This window comes from Saccoglossus kowalevskii, chromosome 1 (assembly GCF_978046115.1).
Source record: "Saccoglossus kowalevskii chromosome 1, keSacKowa6.1, whole genome shotgun sequence".
Lineage (NCBI taxonomy): Eukaryota > Metazoa > Hemichordata > Enteropneusta > Harrimaniidae > Saccoglossus > Saccoglossus kowalevskii.
This window is the reverse complement of record NC_140641.1, coordinates 29,342,218-29,367,404: the sequence shown is the minus strand read 5'-3', so window position 1 is coordinate 29,367,404 and position 25,187 is coordinate 29,342,218. Positions and strand designations below refer to the sequence as shown.

The following is a 25,187-nucleotide window of genomic DNA, read 5'->3' as shown; positions in this document are numbered from 1 at the left end:
GCATGTCCTCATAGCGTGTAGGTAAGATTTGTGTGTCGCGCCAAAAGCGCACACATTTCAATTATTTTAGATAACATATTGTTTTTCCGTGCAATTAGTTTAGTTGACCATTCTATCACTTCAGCTTTGACAATCACACAGATTTTTTGTAATTAGATAAGTCATGAACATTAGTGTCTGATTCACGACCCGTAGTTGCGAATCATGTGATATGACGGTCGGCAAGAGGTATTTTCGTAAGCTGTAATCAATTGTTTTTATTTTCGTAATAATGTAATTTAAATAAATAAAAAACGTAATTTCGTAGACATGAGCAAGGTGTAAAACGTAATCAGCTATTCTATTCTAATTTATACACTAATCTTATTTTTTGTAAGTATATAAACCATTTTCCCACAATAAATGTTGTAATTCGTACGAAATTACAAACTTGTACTTTCCCCTTTGAATGCAAAGAATCTTCCGTGGGCTAAAACTTCCGGGTGAGGTCATTGCACAAGCGCAGTGAAGTTCTTGAATTTCTTTTGCGCTGTAATGTGCATTGAAAATACACGTTCTGCTGTTGATACATCGACGGCAGAGGGCCAAGTTGTTACGTATATCTCAAATGTATAGATAGTTTCGGCCACGAAATTTCGGCCACACACGTTTTATATCTTGTTGATTGAATCCTTGCAGTTACATATTCATATTCAAATTATTTTATTTATACTAATAACTCGTACATTTCAAAGTACGGCGTATTTATATTTACCAATAACTCGTACGTCAAGTGTACAGCTTATTCGGATTAAATTTGACGAAATATTTATTTACACGCTTGTATTTTGACAATTGTATATCTTCCCTGAACTAGTTTAGTTTGCAGTCTGTAAGTTTGATATTGATTTTTTCAACAACAAAAAATTTTTTTTAAGTTTACATAGACGTCGCACTAGAAGTATTTTTGTAAACTTATATTGGTTATGTATGTATACCGGTAGTTGCTGAACACATCGATATTACATTTTGTAATCGTATCAGTTGATCATACTTATAATTGTATTTTATATTAAATAATAATAAATACACCATGCTTGCAATGTGCGCAACGAGTTATTGAAATTATCTGTTGTTGGGAGTCCCGGGATTCTCTGAAATACTGATACCAAAGATACAATTGCAGAAACTATCAGTAAATACAAATATTACATTTATAAACAAAATAAAACAACCTAGCAATATGACGAGCACCTCTGTGCGTATCTTGGCAATTGTACGTGGAAGTTCAACAGGCAAACACTAGATGTGTTATTTACTTAAGGATTATAAAGAATTAATATTATTTTGCCTGGCGTTGTACATAATACGCGTCGCATTGTTTTTGTAATTCAACTATTCTATTATGTGAAAAAGCTTTCTCTTCTAGTTCCGTTCTATTGATGATTCCACATGCATGTCAAGCATGACCACGTATGATTTTATTTTTCCAAACATGAAAAAAATAATTCTTAAGAATTGAGAATTGTTGATATCGTCCCAAAACAAAAATATCTATCAGATTAACCCACGATAGCTCCATAACAAGTATATCAATTGAGCTGGTAGTTTTCAAGAAGTCGTCTGAAATAGCAGTTTTGACATAAATGACCTAAAATATTCACAAAAATACAATATTGACACAAAATCTAAGAGTCCCTTTCAAGGTAGTAGTATATTGAACATCTCATCTAATGACTCGGGCTACTGGTTTTCAAGACGAAGATGCAAATTATTATATGCATATTTAATTTGTATGCTTATTTACTAAAACAATGAGTCATTTAGAGTGACGTTCGAAGTTCACACGATGTTCAAAATATTCCGACTTTTACAATGACATGTACGCAATGTTATCTACACTATTTAATACGGTGTGCAAGTGTTCTCGTCAAATATTATTCTTAGAACACTGGAAAGTATATTACATTGGAAATAATATCGCACTTTAACTTTCAACATCATTCCTGTCCTGGTTCGCGGGTGTACGTCACACAAACCGAAGATTTGTCACAGCAGAACGAGTTGACCGTGACCGGAAGATTATTATGTGTGATATTGTTTGATTCTTAAACACAAATTATCAAATATATTAAACAACTTTAAAATGTAATTATGAATTTGTTTTATCTGTAAAGTGTAAAAACCTATTTTTTTTACTATAAATGGAATTTTCATTTTATTTCTTGTAAAAACGTAAAATGCCATTTTTATTTTCTGTAACCTGTATCAGCTATCTCCTTTGCCCACTCTCATATATGTTGACAACATTAATTCGCTCGTTTGATGGGTGAATAAAAGCCAAATAACTTAGTAGTAGTAAAGGCATGAAACTGATTTATAGTGATGTAAACGTGATACACGGCACAGTAGATTTTGGTAACGAATGGTAAAAATTTGTGGTTGTATAGGGTTCCCGGGATAGGGTTAGAATGGCACACTGACTTGTAATCTGTTTACATTGAAAGTCTACAGTCAGCATCATGATGTCAATACATTCAACACATGCAGATATGATGTTTAAAGTAAGCAGGTTGGTTGACTTCATTTTATTTAACAAACAAGTGAAAACGTGGTTTACCCGACTTCGTAAGCATACACAAACAATGGTATACCTTACATGTTGTTCTTCTGGGTCATACCTTAAGGTCGAAGGTTACCTCGCAACATACGACGCGATTTTCTAGAAAACTGAGCAATTTTCATGAAGCGGAGCAGTTTTCAAGTAGCGGACCAATTGTATATATGGGCCACAGTAGATTAGCCAAACACTGAAAGATTCAGAGACCGCTCGATAAACGTGTTATGCTACGCCACAGCCCCTCTAGAGGGACTGTGGCTATGCCAACGCCATCATTAGACAGAAAGTGGCTTGTGTTACGAACGGGAATACGGGAACCTGGCCGCCAATATCCCGCACTCCGGGACGCAACACTAAAGGTCAAACAAAGACACAAAACCAGAATATGTCAAATAATACTAATTTAATAATACAATACAATAAGCATAAATCATTAACAGGAGTAATATAAATCACAATAATAACATTAATGATAATAGCCCAGCCCGGAATTGCCTACCCTACCTAAGTGCAGAACTCGTACTGCGTAGTTTCAGCGATAGTACAGTCATTCACAGCAACGTCGACGACGATATCAGTTCTACAGCTCCAAACTACGAGGTTTCGGGAAATGCAAATTACACGACACTGACCGTAATTTTACGCGACTTTCATGCCGTCCGTGCAGAGAAAAGACCAAGATCAACAAACCACGCTTTCTGGCGAAACACAGGTCTTTGAAGAATGTTTGGTTTTACAGCGCAGAACCACAATAGGCTGTCTTGCATCAATCAGTCACAGATGCCGGATTTGAAAAGCAATATCTTGAGACGTAAGTTGGCTGCCACGTTGACACTGGAGCTGAGCACAATCACGAATAAAAGAATATTAATTAGCAATGACAATACATGCTGTCTATTCTAATTCCGCAGCTGGGCAAGCCTCGCTAGCTAACTGGGCATTATCAAAATACATTTATATTACAGCAAAAATAGAACATCGTAACACTTGTCATACACGCCAGTGCAAAGGTCAAAATTGCAACGCTCGCTGAGTGTAGTACTGATATTTTTATATTAAATTATGAATTCAAACATATTTTTTGTCCTAGTCAAACCAGAAAATTAAAAAGTATTTTTATAAGAAAATGCGACACTTACAAAAACACCAAACTTAATGTTTTGATTTTGAAAAGTGAATACGAAGGTCATTGTAAATTGCATATTTTAATACATTCGTTGATTTTTTTATCGAAAACCTATTGGACAACGTTGCATTTTAGACCTGCATATTAGTCATTTCTAAATTATGATTTTTGACAAGATTCTAAAATAACACAAAAAGAAAATACCGCGGGAAGTTACCACATCACTTCCGCATTTTTATAAAAACAGGATTTCGTGCCGTTGGTGGCGCTACTTAAATCTAATAATCCCGCCTAAGGCCACACCGACTTAATTTTATGGATGACATCCGCGCGCGCATTAGTTTTCGCCTGTTCTCAAAAAAAAAATCTCCGACGACGAGTCTCCAAAGATCAGTTTTCTGTCCGGAACTTGCCGACTCATATTGTCGCAAAGCGCCGACTTGTCATAAAACTCATTTTGGACTACCTAAAAACCAAACTCCGCACAGTTAGATGCGCGTTACGTAAAGCGCAAAGACCTATGGGAAGGAGATTGTCTCAAAACATGCCAATTTTGTCATAAATGATCCAACGTGGCGACCACACCACCAAAATACGTGAGCATAAAAGTTCAGAGGTAAAACGGAGGGATTGTTGTAGACTGATACGCAATTGACGTTGGCCAGGGAGATGTGACGTTTACACAGCTATACGAGAGATCGACAGCGGCAAGCGAGTTTCGCCCAGACAACTTTAAGGACATATTGTCCAGAGCGGTCCCGCGTTTCTTCTGCAACGATGAGAGGAATGGGAGAGGAGTGGAGGTGCGTGGTGGCCTAAAAGTCGGTCAGGCGACAAGTCAGTTTGGTTGCTTTGTCCGCATTGAAGTCGACAAAACTGCAACGAAAGCAGCGGAAGCTTCTCGGCCGAAGTCTCCTTTCGGAGTGAAGAAAAGTTTCTTATTATTTTTTTTCATTTTCTGATTCGGATAATTTGCTTGCACATACAGTCAGTAATAATTTGATCATAAGACAAATTTTCATCAAGATACATGTACATAATTTTCTGCATCCAAATTTTTGTTGACTCTCTGTTGGTGTATTTTTTTTCAATATCGAGCCTCTTATAATTTGTTACATAGTTGAAGTAGTTCTAGAGCATTTGTGTCTACACTTAGTCTATCCGAAGTGTCACTTTAAGAGCTGTAATTTGAATGTCAAAGAAGTTAATTTCCAAGTTGCTGTTGACAAACTTATTGTTCATTTTTAATTATTTTTTTATTCAATACAACAAAGTAAGTTTTTCTTTATTATTGAGTTGGTGTGTATGCCTTTGGCAAAGCTAACACCTGCCTTATCCTCTAGCCTTTTCAAAATCAAAGGTGATGATACCTGTGACAGTAATACAGTAAGAGATGTGTACATCAACATGTGCCTCCTACAAATAAAGACTTGTTGTTGTTGTTTTGATACACTGTGGTTCAATACGTAATAACAGCTCCGTAGTCCTGTGATTTTAGCATCATTTTTTTGGCAGGATTTTTTTTTCGCCCTCTCGCATTAGTTTTGGGGTCTTCAGAGGATGTCATCCATAAAATTAAATCAGTGTGGCCTAATAACGGTCAAAACGCTTGGCTGCGTTCCGGCCGAAGGTTTTGTAAACCAACAGAGAGTCCATTTATAACATCTATCCAATCACAATCTGATTAAAATCTAATGTAGTGCACGGGCTTTGATTATTTTGGCTATAAATTTATTTTAATTTTTTTTTATTACTTTTGTTATTAATGCCTTTTTATTTTATTATTTTACTTTGATTTTGTGATTTTTTTTTTAATTCCGCCCTACATACATCTGATCCGACGCCTATGTGAGTCCCGTTCAAATCTCGCGTAAGTAACAGCCAATCACAGACCCCCTTTTATACAGGCTGTCGGTTGCTTACTTTTCAGTGTAGCGATACTCTACGGGCAATCTTTCTGTACATTATATTTTGCCCACTTGAATAAACCATTAATAGAAAATTGCTAGTATATTTTTATTTACAAAAGAAATTCCACAGCATTTTACAATTTTTGTCATTACATTGAATATTTTTTTCACTTCCAACAAATGTGTACACTTCCTGATACATCTTCGCCAGCCAAGGTTCGTTTACTCAGTCATCGCTTCAATTTTACATCAAACATTGAGCATAATTATCTAGAATGGAAGCAAAAAAATAAGTAAATCGTAATGATTAGAACACTGTAAACAGCTATAGTAAACAATGCAAACTGATTTCAAATTGTATAACGGTCACCGGCCCACGGCATCGACGCAGAAAATTGGAGCAAACAAATATTTCCTGATCAATTGCGATGTGTTCCAAATATTTTATTCCAGTCCAAATCAGCTCAATTACTTTACTAAATAGTTATTGTATAATGTACAAAATGTTGATACAATTTGATGAATATTTACAGCTACGGCTTCAATACCGTAGAAGATTTTGGCCCGATCGTCAACAAAACATCACCCGTCTCCAGGGCAAGCGACTGGAAAAAGACACCGGTGTTCGGTCGAACCGGTGGAAACAAAATCGTCACTTCCAGAATAACTACGGAAAATAACGATCTAAAGTCGAACCATTCAAGCCACAATATAAACATAAAAAATGCATTTCGTTGCATTTAACAATGATAAACTTACCGAAAAGCCGTGTTTTTCTCGGTCGCTAACGTCGGTATAGTCCGCCATTTTATTTGACTGTGTCTGCCACCTGACTCTGCCCGGTGACGTAATCATGTGCGCTATAAAAGGAGGTCTGTGATTCGTTGACTAAAATCGTCGATAGTGGGTCTCGTTGAAATCTCGTTACATAGGCATCGGGTCAGATGTATGTAGGGCGGAATTTAAAAAAAATCTCAAAATCAAAGTAAAATAATAAAACAAAAAGGCATTAATAACAAAAGTAATAAAAAATAAATTTATAGCCAAAATAATTAAAACCCGTACACTACATCAGATTTTAATCAGATTGATCCAATCAGTACTCACAATATTCTTTTGATACAGGTCAAACTGGTTTAGTAATTGCATTACATTTGAAGATATTTCACTTTGATTTGTTAGTCTGTCAGGTTTGTTCATTAATTGGTCAATAAAATTATCAACTTCATGGGTAACATCTAATTTTACACGATTACCTGACTGAGGAAATGTTTAAATATTTACTCCAAGGTTTTGTTGTTTACTGTGCTATTGAAGCTGCGACAAGCATGCTCTTATTTCCTGCATGTATTTTATTTTGTTCGCGTTTTAGTCTAAAACTCTTTATCTTAAGTCAAGGCATTCTAAATAATGATATTGAAATGACACGTATAATTGTGCAAAGTGAACTTAATAGGCAAATACTGCTCAGTTAATAACTACTATATATGCCAACTTATAGTATAATTACCTTATGTGACTTAATATAACCGATTGCACAGTAATATCTTTAGAAAACTTATTACACTGAATAATACTGAATATGCTTTATAGCAACTTATAATATATAAGGATATAACTTATTGTGCATATACAGTAGCAACTTTACAGAACTTATTGCACTTAGTTTATAACTCATTGAACAATGAGGACTAGTGCCCAGTACAACTGCTTACAGTATAATACTGTCTTATGTTTAACCACAGTGCCTCACGTCTGGTTTAACAAACTAACAAAACTAAAAGAATGTGTTTTTACTGGTGACAGTACCAAGCTCAAGCAATTGTTGACAAGTGAGCTTGAATACAAACCTTGACCAGATGTAATCACCATACAATGACTTCTCACAAAGATCAAATGTTAACTAAAGTATAAATATTAGGCATTTTCTAATAATGAACTTCAGATGGCCCTGATTACAATAAGATAGAAAAACATACTCAAGTCACACAATGGGAATGAAATGACACACTTGTACTACAGTCCCTCATCCCAGGTCTGGAAATGATTAGCGTTCTTTTGTCTCGAACCGCGTTGTGGGTAAACAAACCGTTCACACCCGGGTCGAGCGAGTAAGGCAGTCATAGATTACAATACCGTCAGAATATTAATTAAAATCGGCAAATTTGCCGTCATGCAAAGCGATACCTCGTTGTATGACTTGACTTTTACCTCAAATTCGGGCAACTACAACGTAAACAAACATGTAAACAAGATGAAATTAGCACTATGAGTTTCATTTCAAAACCAGCCTACCAACTCATAAACATCCAGTTCCTGCCATTATGTTCATCTTCTAAATCAAACACGAAAATTTTCTGGATAAAGGTATGAAAAATGTGTGCGAAAAAGTGTCGCTGCTGGTAAAATAGATAAATTAAAGAACTACTCGCCAGCTAAAATATCACCTTATACAGATATCCTGATTAAAAAATTATGTAAAAAAGTTTGAATTTTGGAATAAAGTTGTAAAAAAAAAAACACGTAACACTGACGATGTCAAAATAGTGACCGACTGTGTACTGATAATGTGACAATGCCCGCAACGTGCCTTTGCCAGGAAAGAACGCCAATTTACACCTAATACAATGATCGTTGCCAGACCGGAGATAGAGTGACTGTGATTGTACAAAGTTAACCAAATGCAGATATTTGGGAAGATTACTGCTCATAGCATAAACGGACAAAGGTGGTTGAAAATGTTTATTTTATTGGTGATAGTTTGCTTGCTTACCCATTGTATAAATGAGAATTACTATAGACAACATATTCTCTATATCTGTTATGGTTGGATATACATATTTGCATTACAAAGTTGTAGTTCTTCCATTACAATGGATACTGCGTAGTCCAAGAGAGGTATATATCAAATTGAGCATTATTAGCGGCGTATAATTCTATTTATTTTGCATTGATTTTTTTTGATAGTGTCGTACCCATTATAATTTCTAAACATAAATATATAATCATCTGTGCTATTAGAAAGTTATTTTTTCTTCACTATGTTCCATAATTAATTTCAATATTATTTGTATCCATAATTTGTACGTGTAATTTTTTTTCCTAAATCATACAATACACAACAATACAGGTTCATCAATATTTGCCATCAATATTACATTTAGATTAAATCCACAAACAAACGGATCCTTTCGTTTTGTTTTAGTTTTAGCTAATTATATTCTAGTATTTGTATTTTATTCAAGCCTATTATAGTTACTTAATAATAACCAAATCTTCCTCTATGGTATTGAAGATCATCTCACCATTTTCCTCATCACAGCATTTTTTGAAAAACTCGAAAAAAATCTGCTGTTTTTCGGGAGGCAGACTTTGACGAAAATTCAAAACCTGAAAAATAAAATCAATTTTCTTATTCCCATCTACGGATTCGTTATTGAAGCAATCGCTTACGTTCATTGATAATTCAGAGTAGTATGACTCTATAATTGCAGATTGTAAAGCTGAACGCAATAGTGTCTTAATATACTTTGTCCCTATGTAATGGCTACGTGGGTCGTGATAGTACTCGCCGATTTTCAATAAGCAATCTTCCCAGTGTCCTATATGAAAGATGAAAAAGAATGTGCACAAAAATAAGATGCATTGGCAAGGTTTCACAAATAAAACACTATTTAAAACACAACTACCTATCTTTTTAATAGTTCAATCAATTGTTACTCCCAATTGGGTTGTGAATAGATAAATTACCTGATGCAGCTCTTATTATAAATAAACCATTTGTATCCAGCATCCCGTGCAGAGTAACCAAACTGTTACGTGGATCTGCGAAAAAGTACACGCATTGTAGTGCATGAATGACGTCATATTTTTGAAGTTCAGCCAATTTTTCTAGATAATCCTCAATAGTCTGCTCCCGGAAGTCAAAGGTAACTCCAGACCATTTATCTTGATGTGATTTCACACGCTCTTTAAAATCATCTATTCCACTTAACGCAGGTTCTATGACTGTATATGCTATCTTAGAATACTTCTCACAAAGAGTGTCAATGATGCATTCGTCTATTGATCCTATACAAAAAAATAAATATGTTAATAAACTAATGTTATAAAGGTTCGGTTGTGTACATACAAAATATCTAACAGTTTCTCACTATTAATCATCCTATTGAATATTATATTACTTCCTATATGATTATGATTGATGTATGTCGAGTGTGTCCTGAAATATAAGCAGACGGACGTGGCCATGGTCTACCATATTATATAAACGTGACCAGAAATAATTCGACTGTTATTTGCATTTAACATAACAGTACAAAACCGTTTCGCACGCGTTCACCCCTTTTAAACAACAAAAAATCAATTAATCAAGTAAAATAAAACAAATGCGCGCTGTTACAAGTGTGTACTAAACTTGTGTTGTGCACTTGTGAATAGAATAGAATAGAATAGAATAGAATAGAATAGAATAGAACAGAATAGAACAGAATAGAATAGAATATTGCTTTAGTACAACGTTAAAGAAAATTTGACAATTCTTTTTGGTTTCTACACATGTAGAAGGGAATATCAAGTAACAGAAGACTTCCCTCGTATGGCCCGTGACTCGCTAGGAAACTAATACCATACATGATTTGTGTAAGGGGGGATGGCAAGCAAGCATCACCAAGGTACGACATATTGCTTATAGATGGGGTGCGGTTTACCTGTGATGACAATAAACAAGACATTGTACAAGTATAGTGGGCTGGTCAGACCCGGACGAACGAACAGGTAGATGAAATCAAAATTATAAAATCACAGTCATTTATGACCTGGAATGCAAATAACCTTAGGAAGTTCCAATTTAATATAGATATCAATCATTTTCTTTCACAATTTACAATTGTAGATATTTGTGAAACATTCGCCACTACAACTGTTGATTTTAATACGTTTTTACCTGGTTATGTAAATTACTCCACATTTTGGCACCATAAGTCGGGGGTAGGAAAACATGCCGGTGGGGTTAATATTTTTGTTGTTTCTGATTTTAACAAATATGTAAAAGGAATTTATAGTCATTCAAATGACGCCGTGTTCTTGTTGTTGTCTAAAGAATCTTTGCAAATAGAAAATGATATTATGATATTATCTTGGGCGTTGTCTATATCTCCCCGGAAGGGTCAACAATTTACAGACAAGGGAAACCTAACGGAATTGTTAGGTTGGGAAATGTTATGGATGAGTTTATTATAAAGTATGGCTTTTATGATTTCATTTTCGGGGGTGATTTCAATGCTAGGACAAGTGATGTGTTAGATCACGTCACTGATGAGCAAAATATAAATCTGCCTTTATTTTCGCATTATGAACCTGATGGTTTTAACATTAGTCGAACATCGAGGGATGGGTTAGTTGATAATTTTGGTAGATCTTTAATTGAGCTGTGTTATAAATATAACATTTATTTTTTGAATGGTCGTTCAGTTGATGACGACAGAGGTGAATTCACTTGTATAGCCAATCAAGGTGCAAATGTTGTCGATTACATAATAGCGTCATCAACCCTGTTTTAACACATTACGAAATTCGTAACCATTTCCCGGTTGTTTGTGAATGTTTTCCCACACATTCTGTCAGTGGTCCCGCGTTAGATAACGCAATTTGTGTTTCGCCCTGGTCTCGATATTCCTGGAAACCAGATCTATGTGACAGTTTTCTTTTTAATCTTCATAATGATGATTTCCATATCTTTTGGAATGAGTTCGAATTCATGGTTACAAACTTGCATGCGGAGTAGCCTTTTTTGTAGCACTTGTGATACAAATTTTATCTGTCAACAGGTTTTCCAATAAATCATCTACAATAGAAAGGCAGCACACCGGAAAATAGATCAAGTTGCCATTTGGACTAGTTGCTCAACATAAAGAAAGATAGAACAACTACAAACACCTGCTGCATATACCTGCAGCACTTATATGGCACTTACACAGGCTACTCCTACTCCGTTAATTGATTCACATGTAATCCTCGTGTTTACAAGTTGAACCCGAAAATGGGTTGCCACATGGACTTGCAAGAGTACAACAAAACAACGGCTAATGAGCAAAAGCAAAACTGACTCAGCTTTCAAAATGATGAATGAACTTTCATGGATTTTTAGAAGGTATGCACGTCCGTGTGTAGCTTGCACATGCACACATAAACACACTAGTAAATTGTACACAGTTTCGTTTAATGTAATGGTACATTAAGTTCATCACTGAATTGTGTGAATGCTTGTTATTTCCTAATAAAATGATTTTATCTCCCACTCATTTGGCATGCTTCAACTACAGTTTTGAATGCCCATAATTCACAAGTACTCGCATTTAGTTATTAGCCTTTGCAGACAAAGTCTGCCGAAGGCTTATAGATTGGGTTCCGTCCGTTCGTCTGTCTTCTACCTCTTATAACTTTGGTATGCTCTGTCCAATATTTTTTCCAAGTTGATGCAAATGTAATTCTCAATGCCATACATAAGCACGCCAAGTATTTTTTTGATTTGCCAAAGTTTCATTGTGTTTTTCTGTGATTTTCAACATTTTACTAGTACAAATGCCGAAATTTGCCGGAAAAATCCGAGTTTCAACGACATCTCGCAAGAGAACTGGCATACCGTATTGCGCATGCGCCAGTCTTACCGCTGAGGAAATCGGCGTCGATTTCGTCTGAGGATATTGTATTCCGGGACTGTATCTTTCTTTTCTTATGTAGATTAAATTCTATCTCAAAGGTAAGAAACTGTGCTTATGGTATTTATTATGAACTTTGATTTATCCTTTTGTGTCCTGACTTTAGTGAGAAACTAGTGATCGCGCAGTATCACACTTTGCCAGATAAACAGTCCTGGTATTAGTTCAAGAACTGGTTATGAAACGTGTAAATCGAAAGATTGTCTTGTCATTTAGGAGGCTTGGGAATAACGTTTGGCATATAAAATACTGGAATTATAAAAACGTAAAATTTTAGAACACGCTGATCGTGATTCTGTTATGTACGATTGCTATTGTCGGTGTTCATTGGCAACTGTAGCAGATTGAAACTTGGTTTCAAAGTACTGTAATTCAATATCAATGAATCTATCATCACTTTTAAATTACCTTTGAAGTAAATATGATACCCAAGTGCGTTACTACACTCGTGACTGGGACCTCCATGCTCCATGCGGTGTTGAAGTTTATCGGTAAATCGAACCTCTGTCAACAGAGACACATTTTCCCAATCAGCTATTTATTTCAGTACTAAAGTCAGAGTGGCAATTTCAATGTTTAGCTACCATAATTTATCTCCATTATGAGCAGGAAAATATATTACAGACCTCGATTGAGATGGATTTAACGGCGTCCATGTTTTTAAGGGATATGTGAAACAATATTAGGGAGGGGTCAAATTCACGTAATCCTCAATTTTAATGATGTTGACTTAATAGTCATAATTTTTTTTTCAAAACTCCGGATATTATTTTATATATTATTTTATTACAACTACAATATGTTAATTAGTATGCAAATTAGCAGCCAATCTGAGACAATGCAATCCAGTTCAAAGCAAATTTGACATACACTTAGGTTAATGATCACTACCTCCACTGAATAGTTTTTTATGCACTTCTATCTGCTTTTATATTAAATGTATTTTTTTGTATTTTTCTCAATAGTTTTTTTTTTATTTCTTTTGATAGCTTGGCATCCATTCGGTTCAGCTCAAGTGAAATTTTCGGCATATCCCTGGTCAGATTTTAATGACATTGAAAACACAAGTACTTTGGCTTTTTGCACATTCTTAATATTTTATTTTTGCAGAATCACGTGAATATTAATTTGACAACTTTGTAGAGTGGAAACAGACTGGTGAATTAGTTCATCCTAGACTTTGGTAGAACATGTTTAAAATAGTACAGTCTGAACTGCAATTTCTTTTTGGCTGGTATAAATTTATTAAGTAATATTTTTTCGTACTAAAAAGACTCAAATATTTTTTTTAATTAAATCTAACAACCAATGGGAGCACATATGTTACAACCTCTGCTTACTTTGGACTAAATGTTTTTTTTCACACGATTTGTTAATATTAATGTATGATAATAAAAACTTGATAATATTTTTCTGGATTTTTGCACTTTATTTGTATTGTTGTCGTATGAGAAGTAATCTTGTCCTTATTAGAGATATTGAAACTAATCCAGGGTCACAAACTAGTTTATCCAAACGGACACAACACTGACTCTACCTATTTGCAGATCTGATTTGTATACTTCCTTGTCATTTTACCTGTTGTACTGGTTTGGTGCTATCTGGTTTCCTTGCTGAGAATAATGCTGACCTGGATGGAGAGTGCTATAAACTTGAAAATGCCATATAAATCACGTTTGCCAATTTATGTCCATGCAACTTTAGAATGACAACTAGCGAAGGCAGTGTCATTCATGACTTGTTTAAAGACATAAGACGAGGGAATGGAAGTCATAAATGCGTTTTCAGCAGAAAATGGTTACCAAAGTGACGTGAATCCAGTTTTCCTTGAATCGAATGCTTATCCAAGTATGAACGAAATCTGTCAACATACAATTCTAGAATTACTTGATCAATGAATTATTAGTAGTGAAATGACCGACCTTTGAATATTGGAAAATGGTCACAAAACAAGTGCATGTGCTTCCCACTACTAGTTTACAAAGTGCGCTGGGGATACTGTAAGCAATGCTTCCAAGAATTCACCATGGGGGCCAAAAAGTACGTTTTAGCACAAATGTTTGTTCTGCCATTTGAGAAAACTATGAAATTCTTAAGCAGAAATTTAGATGACATTAGTGTTCCTTCAAATCAGGGGTTGCTGTGTTTCTTTTTGTTCATGTTTTTAAAAAATTTCAATCAATCAATCATTCACTGAATTATTATGGGACCGGTAGTATGCTCAGATGTAGATAGAATCAACTTGCACGTGTGTGACAAATGTATGTTGCATCATCAACAGACTTTGCTAAAAGCAACTCAACACAACGTGTTAAAATCTACGTCTAATCTGTATGAATCGGCTGCATCTAGAAATTTCTCTTGCACAAATCACAAGACTGGTTACGAACCAGGGCGCGAAGCTAACGGATTCGTAAAACTGTACACACAATCAGATCAATTGCGCCTTCATCCCTCCATGCCAGCTGATAACCCCATTATAGACTAGGCATACAATTTATTGTCTCCACGTAGTTATATATTTGTTTCGGTTGATTTCATCAATACTAAATGGCAAACAAATATTAATGCACTTAAGACAGTCGAGAACCGAAATAATGCTCTCGGTGGTGAACTCAAATGAACATTATGATAAAGGTTCACACAACTATTAGTCCATCAGCTCTGTCTAAAAAATGAGATTTTGTACTCATTTCGGAGGACCGGCTGGAATTGCTGTAAATGGCTTTTATAGGCTCTAAGCATGAACATTTTGTGCGATAGCCTTGTCCAAGTGGTAGCTTTGAGTTGTTGCCATGGAAACCAATTCTGGCAATTAGTATATAATACTATATTCCTCATTCCTAAGCTTCTAAAATAAAAATGCCACCCAAAATCATCGTGTAGTATATCAAACAAGCAGCCTCTCGGCTGAGATAGCTCCGCTGGTAGCAATGCACATTTCAATTAAAGAACAGAAGATATCATTAGAAAATGAACAATATGCATAGTATCAATGCAATGGGACTTGCTGTTTTCAACAAGAATTCAAAAATATCATTTTTCACCATAAATGATTGTGGTTTTTAACAAGAAGAAAATATCACTTTTGACCAAAAATGACAAAAATATTCACCAAAATTAGAGAATTAAAGATATCATTACAAAATGAATAAATTTGGGAGAGGTCCACATGTAGTACCTATATATGTAATATCAAAGCAATTGGACTTGCGTTTTTTAACAAGAAGTCGAAAATATCACTTTTTACCAAAAATGACAAAAATATTCACCAAAATTAGAGAATTGATGATATCATTACAAAATGAACAAATTTGAGAGTGGTCCACATGTAGTACCTATATATGTAATATCAAAGCAATTGGACTTGTGGTTTTTAACAAGAAGTCGAAAATATCACTTTTTACCAAAAATTACAAAAATATTCACCAAAATTAAAGAATTGAAGATATGATCATGAAATGAACAAATCTGAGAGAGGTCTACCCAAGGTACATATACACCAAGTATCAAAGCATTCAGGCTAGTAGTTTTCAAGAAGAAGTCGAAAAAGTAAAACATTGACACGGAATTTTAAATTTAATCATAAATATACGAGTTTTATGTATTTTTTTTTCGAAAAATTGTTTTGTTATGACGTCTAGAAAAAAAACATATTCTCAAGCATTCTCATTACTTCACGTATCAAAAATAAGGATGCACTATGGTAATCAGATTTGCAATCAAGTTACATTTCATGGAATTAATGACTTTTTAACAAAACATCACACGCTTTCCTTGCAGCATATTTTGTTGTTCTTAGTAATGATGTATGTATCTAGCTTAATGTTAATGTTCAAATTATTTAAATTAAAACATCTATACCCCTGGGAATATTATATTATCATCAACATGAATAAATAAATAGTAGGTTTCTATACTTGAGATATGTGTGTTGGTGGGTGGGTATGTGTATGCATCACTGCGACCATCTTGCATTCATGAATGGCTGCAGTTTCATAATATGCTTTGTGTACTTACTTTGACTTTGACTTTTTAAATTGGTATGTATATATTTTATGATTTTTGTTTCTCAGAAATGAAGGCCATCTCAATAATTTGCTTTTAGCCCTCTCACTGCCACCATTTTTGTCACCAACATTTTTGTTTACAATTCTTGTATTTTCTGTAACTTGTCTTGATTTCACAGTTTATTTTGAACTACAACAGATTAGCATTGTTTGTTGTATACAGGTCTTGACCTAACTTTTTGTGAAATGTGACAAAAGTTGATATGGCAATGAAAGGGCTAATGGCCTGGTAATATCTGATGTCGGGGAAGGGGTAACTTGTGAACATACCACAGAACCCCTCCTTTAAGGTAATGTTGAATAAGGGGTGTTATGGCAAGCTCACAACTTAGCCCTTTTCTATCAGAAATTATTACGAATTTTACACATGTGTAATAACATTATTTGCATTACAGGTTTACTTCTGATGACGAAAATGGCTAACAATAATCAAAACCAAGGAATGTGCATTATATGCGAAGAACAGGATGAAATGCATAATCTTAGTGAACTTAAAGATGAACAATCATGGAAAACACTTTACAATGCAGCACAGATTTGCAGCTTCAAGCCTCTCCTGAACATAGTTTTCCACCCTTCGGAAACAAAGATTGTATATCATCGTAACTGTCGTCAAGGGTTTAACAATGAAGAAATATCTGGACAAGTTAAAGCAAACGTCATCGGCGCACATCAACAAGACGTAGCTGTCGTGATGGACGATTTGCTTCTCCAGTGCTTCCAATGAATGCATATTCTGTCAGAAGATGAAGTATGTTAAAGGAAGTCAGACAAGAGAACACTTGAAAGACTGTTCAGAGTTTAGGGCAGACGAAAAAGTAAAAAATGCTGCAAAAATACACACAAAAGAATGTTCAGAGAAAGTAGAGGTTGCAAGTCGAATCCTTGGCATATGTTCAAAAGATCTCATCTCAAGTGAAGCAAAGTACGATGGGTCTTGCTACAGAGATTTTGTCTGAATAGTATATAAAGAACAAGGCACATCGCATTCTCCTTCTAACACAAGTGACAAGAAAGACAGAATAGATGATGCTGCTTTTGAGAAGGTTATTGATTTCTGTGAAGAACTTATATCTGTGCCAAAGGTTGCAGAGTTCACAGAAATTACTCGCATTATGATAGAGGAAGTAAATAGGCTGGGTAGGACTTTCAGTGATTCTTCAAGAAAGAACTTAATTCACAACGTCTACTATGGCCACCATCAACTTTAGATTTAAAACCAGACAAAGTTTCTCTGTATATCCCATCAAAGTTAGACACATTCTATACCACAATCTTGTCAGGCAACATAAATGCATCAGACAGTTCCAGAGTATTAACATTAAAGAACTCGTATGCACAGGATGTTGTGTATAGTGTATCCAGAGGTGCCATAAGGACACCCAAAAGTTTTCTCCTGCCATCCGTGATAAAAGCATTGTGTAACAATACTGAGGTTGTCAGACTTATCAGCCAGCATGGTCATGGTGTCAGCTATGATGCCATTGAAGAACTTGACACTGCGCATGCTCTACAAGTGATAAATAAGCAGAGAGATAGTAAAGTAATTATACCTGAGAACATTCCCTGTGCCAAAGAATCAGAACAAGAAGTTGCTCTTGTAGTGTCTGACAACATTGATAATCTGGAGGCTACATTGAGCGGCAGCGGGACCTCACATAGGGTAAATTCTATACTTATCTGGAAGAAAAAGCCAGGTGTATCAGTAGCCGAGTCAGACCAAGATAATAATGATAACATAGAGCCACGTCCAAAGCGACAAAGAATGTTACCAGCAGCTGTGGTCATGCAAGACGTCCCCGAGTATTATGGAGGGAAGAGAACTGGGCCAGGGGAATTACAAAATGTGTTGGACTTGAATAGTAAGTCTGATGATGAGAAGCACAGAAGACAACATTTAGTGTACCTGATATAGTTGTCATCACGTAGATTAGTAAGCCATCCTATTTTACTTGTCCCTGGTTGGACAGGATTTAATATCACAGTTAGAAATAATATTGTTGTGGTGAAGAGCCTCATTGGCTATTTGGATACTATTGACAGTCCAGCTACTGATCCAAAGACAGCATATGAAGTTCTTCGCAGAGGATGTGCTATTAGAGATAAGCTCAATCTCTCAGCTGTTGTGTGTGTGTTTGACCTGACATTTTATGCGAAGGCAATTGATATCTTTTGGAAAAATAAAAATAAATCCAATGGCCTTGTCTTGATGTTGGGTGGGTTTCACCTGTTGATGATGCTACTTGGTATCATCGGTGTACGGTTTGGGGATGCTGGTCTTAAGGAGATTGCTATTCAGGGTGGTGTTGTTGCAGAGGGATCATTAGACAGAACACTGGCTGGAAAGAACTACAATAGAGCTATTTGTTTACATAAAATAAAATATGAAGCTCTCATGAGGTTACTGTTAGATGCATTTGAAAATTCAATTTCTGATGAAGATAATGATATCATGCAACAGTATAACAACGTGATAGAGGAATTGAAGTTGGACATGTGCCAAGAGACATATACATCTGTTCTTGGAAGAACTGAATTAGAAAAGTGACAGGGCCTACTTGGAGTATACCTTAATGACATTGAGAAGAGTGGTGGGGATCTTGTCAAGTTTTGGATGTCATATCTTGAATTATGTGAGCTTACTCTCAACTTAATATTTGCTACTCGTACTGGTGACTGGGATCTTTATTTAGCCTGCATTGCTGAAGTAATACCATGGGCATTTGCTTATGACAGACAAAATTATGCAAGGTACATGATTCCATTCTTAAATGACATGCGAGACTTGCCAACATCAATGACTGCAGTCCACAATGCATTTCAGAATTGGGAGTTTGCTGTTCAATTGAGTAAAACAAATTGATTTGGTGGGAATGAAGCAGACAAGACAATTGAGAACACTATTAATCGAGATTGTAAGACAAGTGGTGGATACATTGGTTTTAGTGTAAACTTTTCTGCAACACAAAAGTGGGTGCTCAATGCAACTCGTCGGGGTGAACACAAGAGGATACTGAAAGAACAGCTAGCAATTAAACCACAGACATATGTTCACAAGGAACTAGCCCCATCACATATCCAGAATGATATTGAAGCTGTAGAACGTGTAGTGGATGTTCTCGAAGAGGTATTACGCAATCCATGGATAGGTGGACAGTTAACAAGTTTATTCACTGGAATTGAAGCATCAGGAAGTGTTCTTGACCACTTACTCAATGCAAAAAGGTATGGACTGGATGCATGCAAGAATGTTATCAGCAACCGTTGTTCATTTGATCCTACAGTTGAATTCTTTGCTCCACTCTGAAAGCTAAAACTAAAAACGTTCAAAGATGTAACACACAGAGTTAAAGTGGCAACCAAAAGTAAAATACTTCCACTGAAGTTGGATCGAACTCTGTTTGCTAGAATGGCATTGTTGAGTCAATACCGGAAAATTGACTTTAAAACAGTCTTCACTTTCCCACTTGGACCGCTGCCTTGGTCTTTGGCTGATGCCTACAGTCTGCCGAGGAAAACTAACAAGGCCAAGCTTTTAAATCATCTTGAGAAGGATTTTCCTATACTAGAGAGATATCCTGAGAATGATGTGTGTATATATGGTGGTATGGCTGTTCTACAGAAGTTTAGGCCTCCAGCAGGTGCCACATACCATGATTTTTGACATTGTGATGAGCAATCCACGTAACAGAGTTGACTTGGTATTTGATGTCTATAAAAAATCAAGAATGCAGAGAGAGGGAAGAGATCCAACAACACAAACCTAACATCAGGTACAATATACTTCCAGGATATCAAATTAAGTCGTGGCATCACTTCCTACAACACTCCTCTAATAAGACTGAAGTGATTAAATTTCTGTTCTCACAATGGCAAACAGAGGAATTCTTGGAGAAATTTGGAGATAGAGTGATGTTCACAACGTCTGGTACTGCATGTTTGAAACTGTGTGCGACTGGAGGAGAGCGTGTTCCAGAGCTAACATCTACACATGAAGAGGCAGACACCAGAATCATTCTACATGCCAAGCATGCATCACAAACAATGAGACCAATTGTTATCCATGCAGATGACAGTGATGTATTTATTCTGTTACTCGCGCACAGTAGTAGCATAAAATGTTCATGAAAGTTGGTAAAGGAACAAGACAACGGATAATCCAAATCGATGAAATCATTAATAAGATAAAGAGCACCTGCAAGGAAGTGAATGTCAAAGATTTGCTGAAATCCCTCAATGGTCTTCATGCAATCACTGGATGTGACACAGTTTCAGTTTCTGTGGAAAAGGGAAACTGAAACCTTTTAAACTGGTCTTGAGAACACCAAAGTATGTTGAAGCTTTGAAGGAGATTGGAAATAGGTGGAATGTTGCAGATGACACATATGCAAGCATAGAAGAAAGGTATGTGAAATGTATGGGAAGAAGATGATAAATGTAAATTCACTGAGATACCAACTGCATTGTGCAACAGGTGGCAAGGTGGAACCTGAAGCGTTACCTCCATGCCAATCATAATTAAAACTACATGTTCAACGAGCCAACTATATACTTTGATGCCAAAGATAGTGAAGACGAAGATGAAGACAATATAAATGATTGATATTATAAGAAGCGAGCAGCTGATAATGTTAGCATCTGCCACTGCAGAATTTTGCATTGGTATTTCTGTTGATTATGAGCCTTTTGGCAGTTTTGTTTCTCTATTGAATTAAGCAAGGTTGCTTGTTTGTACATACACTTTATATTGCAGGATTCATCAGTTTTTAAACAGGTATTTCAGAGTGTATCATTCTGCATTTTAGTTTCTCTACACTTACCTCTTTAGATTTGTTTCCTAAATGTGGCTAGATGTTTCGAGTAGTCTGTATATTATAATAAAAGTACATGCGCATAACACATGTTCAATTTTTTCTTGTAAGAATCTGGTAACATTTTGAAAAATATGATTGAAAGAATCATTGATGCAAAACTTGTATTATATATAATATAACTATGCAAGCAGCACAGCTTTTTACAATAGTAGTTGAAATTTTCAGAAAAATGATCATTATTGAACAAAAAACTTCTACAAATAAATTTTTCACTTCCTGGCAAGGCCGCCATTTTGAATTTACCCATAATGCCCTGCAAATTTTAATATGCAAATTAACCTTAAAATTAAGCTAATTTTATTGGCGGTCAAATAAAAAACATTTTTAGCTCAAGATATTTCTTCCATATGCAGTAATGACTACTAGATCATTAGGACCTCTTGCCAACCTTTGACAAGAATTATCCTGGACGCAGCTCTCTCACCTGCTAAGTAAAAAATAGCTTAAATTTTATGGAAAGCTACTATTTGACAATGGCTATCTTACTTTTTTATGCTAGAAAGTGTCCAAGGATAATTTTAGAAATGGTTTCAGCTGGTCCCCTAAAATGAATACTACCCTCCACCCAGCTGATGGACTATATGACATGGCGATAGAGAGGAGTGGAGCTAATGGTCAGATGCTGTAATAATGAATTAAATAAATGCAGAATGTTGTTGACGTTGTATATTTAAGTGCTGCTCTATTATATAGATCAATTTATTTAAAGTTATCTTCTATAATAAAACAAGCAGACTGAGATAACAATGCACATTTCACATGCAATCCGTTAAAAAATGAGGCCACACTGGCATCTACATATACACAAGTAAAGCGATTGGGTTAACTGTTTTGTAGACGAAGTCGAAATTATAAATTTATACCAAAATATTCAGAAGAATTAAAGATATCATCACAAAATGAAATACAAAAATATTTATCAAAATTAGAGAATTGAAGATACCATCCCTAATTGAACAAATCTGAGAGAGGTCTACCCAATTTACATATATATTAACTATCAAAGCAATCAGACTTGAGTAGTTGAGTTTGAGTAGTGTCATAATTTCAATCTATGCTAAATGTACATGTGTATATGCGGGAGAATGGACAAACCACCATTATGATAATGTATTTATTAAAATGATGCTTTCTATATTCATATAAATTATATGCAAGTAGTTTACAAAGATGATTATTCAAAGAACAAGTATGTTCTACATTCACTTACATTGGCATACCACGCGTTATTAGCTTTAACATAAAAATAGAACAAATCGTGCTGACATTTAAAGTTTAAATGTAAAGTTTAAAATTAAAAACCAAACAGATATAAATCCTGTTTTCATTCAATCAAACCATTTGGCCTAATATTTTTGTAACAATTTTCATGATCATTATGTGATACGGCATGACTTCAATCTGTAAAAATGCTCAGGTATACAGGCAATAATATTGTATAAACAACCTTATACTATATTACAATAAACACAGTAAACTAAACCTTACATAGTGTTATATTAGTGCGTATGTTTAATGGTTCATTAATATTAGGTTACTGTCACACAAATATATTTGTTTTGGAGACATTAGTGTTTTTAATAATAAAACTCAAAAGTGAAATTTATTCCTTTATTCAACAAGTTACTTGTATTGTTCTGTATTTTAAATAGTTTCTTGTAAACATACCAGGGCAAGACTATTATACATACAAATAATTATAATTTTCATGATTGTTGCTGCAATTATAAGAGCTCTAATCAAGTGCAGTACTTACCTGTCGCGCTACCAATTGCTAAAACACGTAGTTCATGCAATGGGTTTTGTTTTAATTTTGCCAGAGCTTTCTTGATGTTTTGATTGCCAGTTGTGGTTATTGCTGCTTTGTTGGATCCAAATAGTACGTCCAATCTGTCATAATATTCTGCACCATAATTTATTAGACAAGATATACGTTCAGACATAATAATCTGCATGAATAAAATTACAATGCCAATGTTAAGTAAACATATTTAGTACTTTAGACTTTGAAATTAGAGTTTACCTGGTTCTACCAGCTGATTGTTATTGCTATAATGATCGCTACTAGAATATTTCTGTTTAACTCTTTTAAAAGTTTCCTCTCATTAGTAAATAGCGCCCTCACTCAACAATAATCTTAATGAGTGGTTGGTTGGTCAAAAGTTTGATGAGTCAGGTGCATCTATTGGCTAAGCTTACACATTTAAAAAGTACTACACAGAATCTACACAGAATAGGATCGCCAGAAATCTAACATTCCGACTTCACCGCGCCATCTGCACCGATTTTTAAACAACTCAAAATTTGACTGACTGTATGACCTTCCCATGGAAAAACACCAGACTCTATGCTTATGTACAATTTAAACTATATCAATCACAATAACAATATCAACACTTGATAGAGAAATCAGGATATCGTCCATTGTTGTAAACCTGAAACGCCGTTGTTTCTTACATTAATTTATTTTTTTAGTCTTTTATATACACTGTATTATACTAGCACACACTGCTGATTGTGATTAGAATTATTAAAATATTGTGTATTGCAGTGTTATTGGTAAAACATTGTTACCCACATTATGCTTTGTTAAATAATAATTAGTTTCGATTAATCACTGCTCAGTGACATCACTGATTGTGTGTAATCACTATCAACAAGATCTGTTGACATGATCAATCTCCGCAACCCATGCATGTACCTTTTGTAACCCAAGACAAAAAAATGAAAATAACACGCTGTAAGGAGTTTGATTTAGAATACAAGTTCTTCAGTTTGTCTGTCAATATTATACTGTTGTTAAAAAATTCAATTTTAGTGCGGTATTCTATTTGATTTAATGAATGTTAATTTTTTTGTAAGGTAGATTTTTAAAATGGCGGACATCTATGCAAACCACAATGACTAATGTAGGAAGCATATCACATTGCATATGTGTTGTACAAAAACTATTATATTTCCATTGTACTATTGCGTTAGTATTTTATACAATCAAGTCAAGTTCTTATTATTCACAAATACGCTCATTTCAGAAACTTGGATGATAACAATTCACAAAAACACATTGGGAAATAAACCAGTATGGTATAATATAAATAAATATCTAAAATAGCTGTATATGGTATCAGGAATGTATCAGTAATATAACTCAGACTGTGGTATAATAACTGTTATATAGTAGATATTGAACATTAATTATTACACGATGTAAATGAATGAAATATCTCACTTACAGATGAATTTGTTTCCAGTGCTTCCCTTAGGATGTGATATAGAATACAGTAACTGTAACGTCACTAAATAATCTCTATATTTGTGTACCAGTAGAAATGGCAGTGTGTAACATATTTAAATACAGGTTTAATTTTTCCTTTCATCTTTACTACTTTACAATGGCCTGTTAGTTGACAACTATACATATAAAGCCAAAATTAACAAGTTACTGAGGAGAAAACGCTGTATTTTGCTAGGATTGTGGCGCTTTGTCCCTAGGCGCACTCTTTTACTTTTTGTATACATATTATTCAAATTTGAAAAGTATTACTACACAGAATGTACACAGAAAACGATCGCCAGAATTCTAACATTCTCCGATTTCGCCGCGTCATCTGCACCGATTTTTAAACAACTCAAAATCCTTGACATCGTTAAGCTCCAACAATTCCTCCTCTCTAACTGTATGACCTTATCCATGGAAAACATCAGAATCTATGCTTATGTACAAATTAAACTATATCAATCACAATATCAACACTAGACAGAGAAATCTGGATATCGTCCATAGTTGTAAACCTGAAACGCCATTGTTTCTTTCATTATTTTCCAATTTTGTTAAGTAAGATTTTAAAAATGAAATAGTTTTTAATAATGATTAAAGTATTTGTTTAGT

At 34.9% G+C, this 25,187-nt stretch overlaps 1 protein-coding gene across 2 annotated transcripts; it reads right to left on the bottom strand.

Moving 5' to 3' along the window:
* Nucleotides 1–2,987: 2,987 nt before the first annotated feature.
* On the bottom strand, nt 2,988–24,666 carry LOC144354097 (histamine N-methyltransferase-like). Of its 2 annotated transcripts, XR_014929738.1 has the most exons (5): nt 24,532–24,666; nt 23,055–23,247; nt 9,386–9,706; nt 6,395–9,237; nt 2,988–5,905 (listed from the first exon to the last, which is right to left on the bottom strand). XR_014929738.1 is itself a non-coding variant. In XM_085500581.1 (4 exons), exons 2-4 carry the CDS (start codon nt 23,239–23,241, stop codon nt 8,891–8,893), a joined length of 855 nt encoding a protein of 284 aa, XP_085356707.1. In that variant the 5' UTR covers nt 23,242–23,247; nt 24,532–24,666; the 3' UTR covers nt 2,988–8,890. The 2 variants fall into 2 exon arrangements, 1 of the variants encoding a protein (XP_085356707.1); XM_085500581.1 differs by having other exon boundaries at nt 2,988–9,237.
* Between the last annotated feature and the right edge of the window lie 521 nt (nt 24,667–25,187).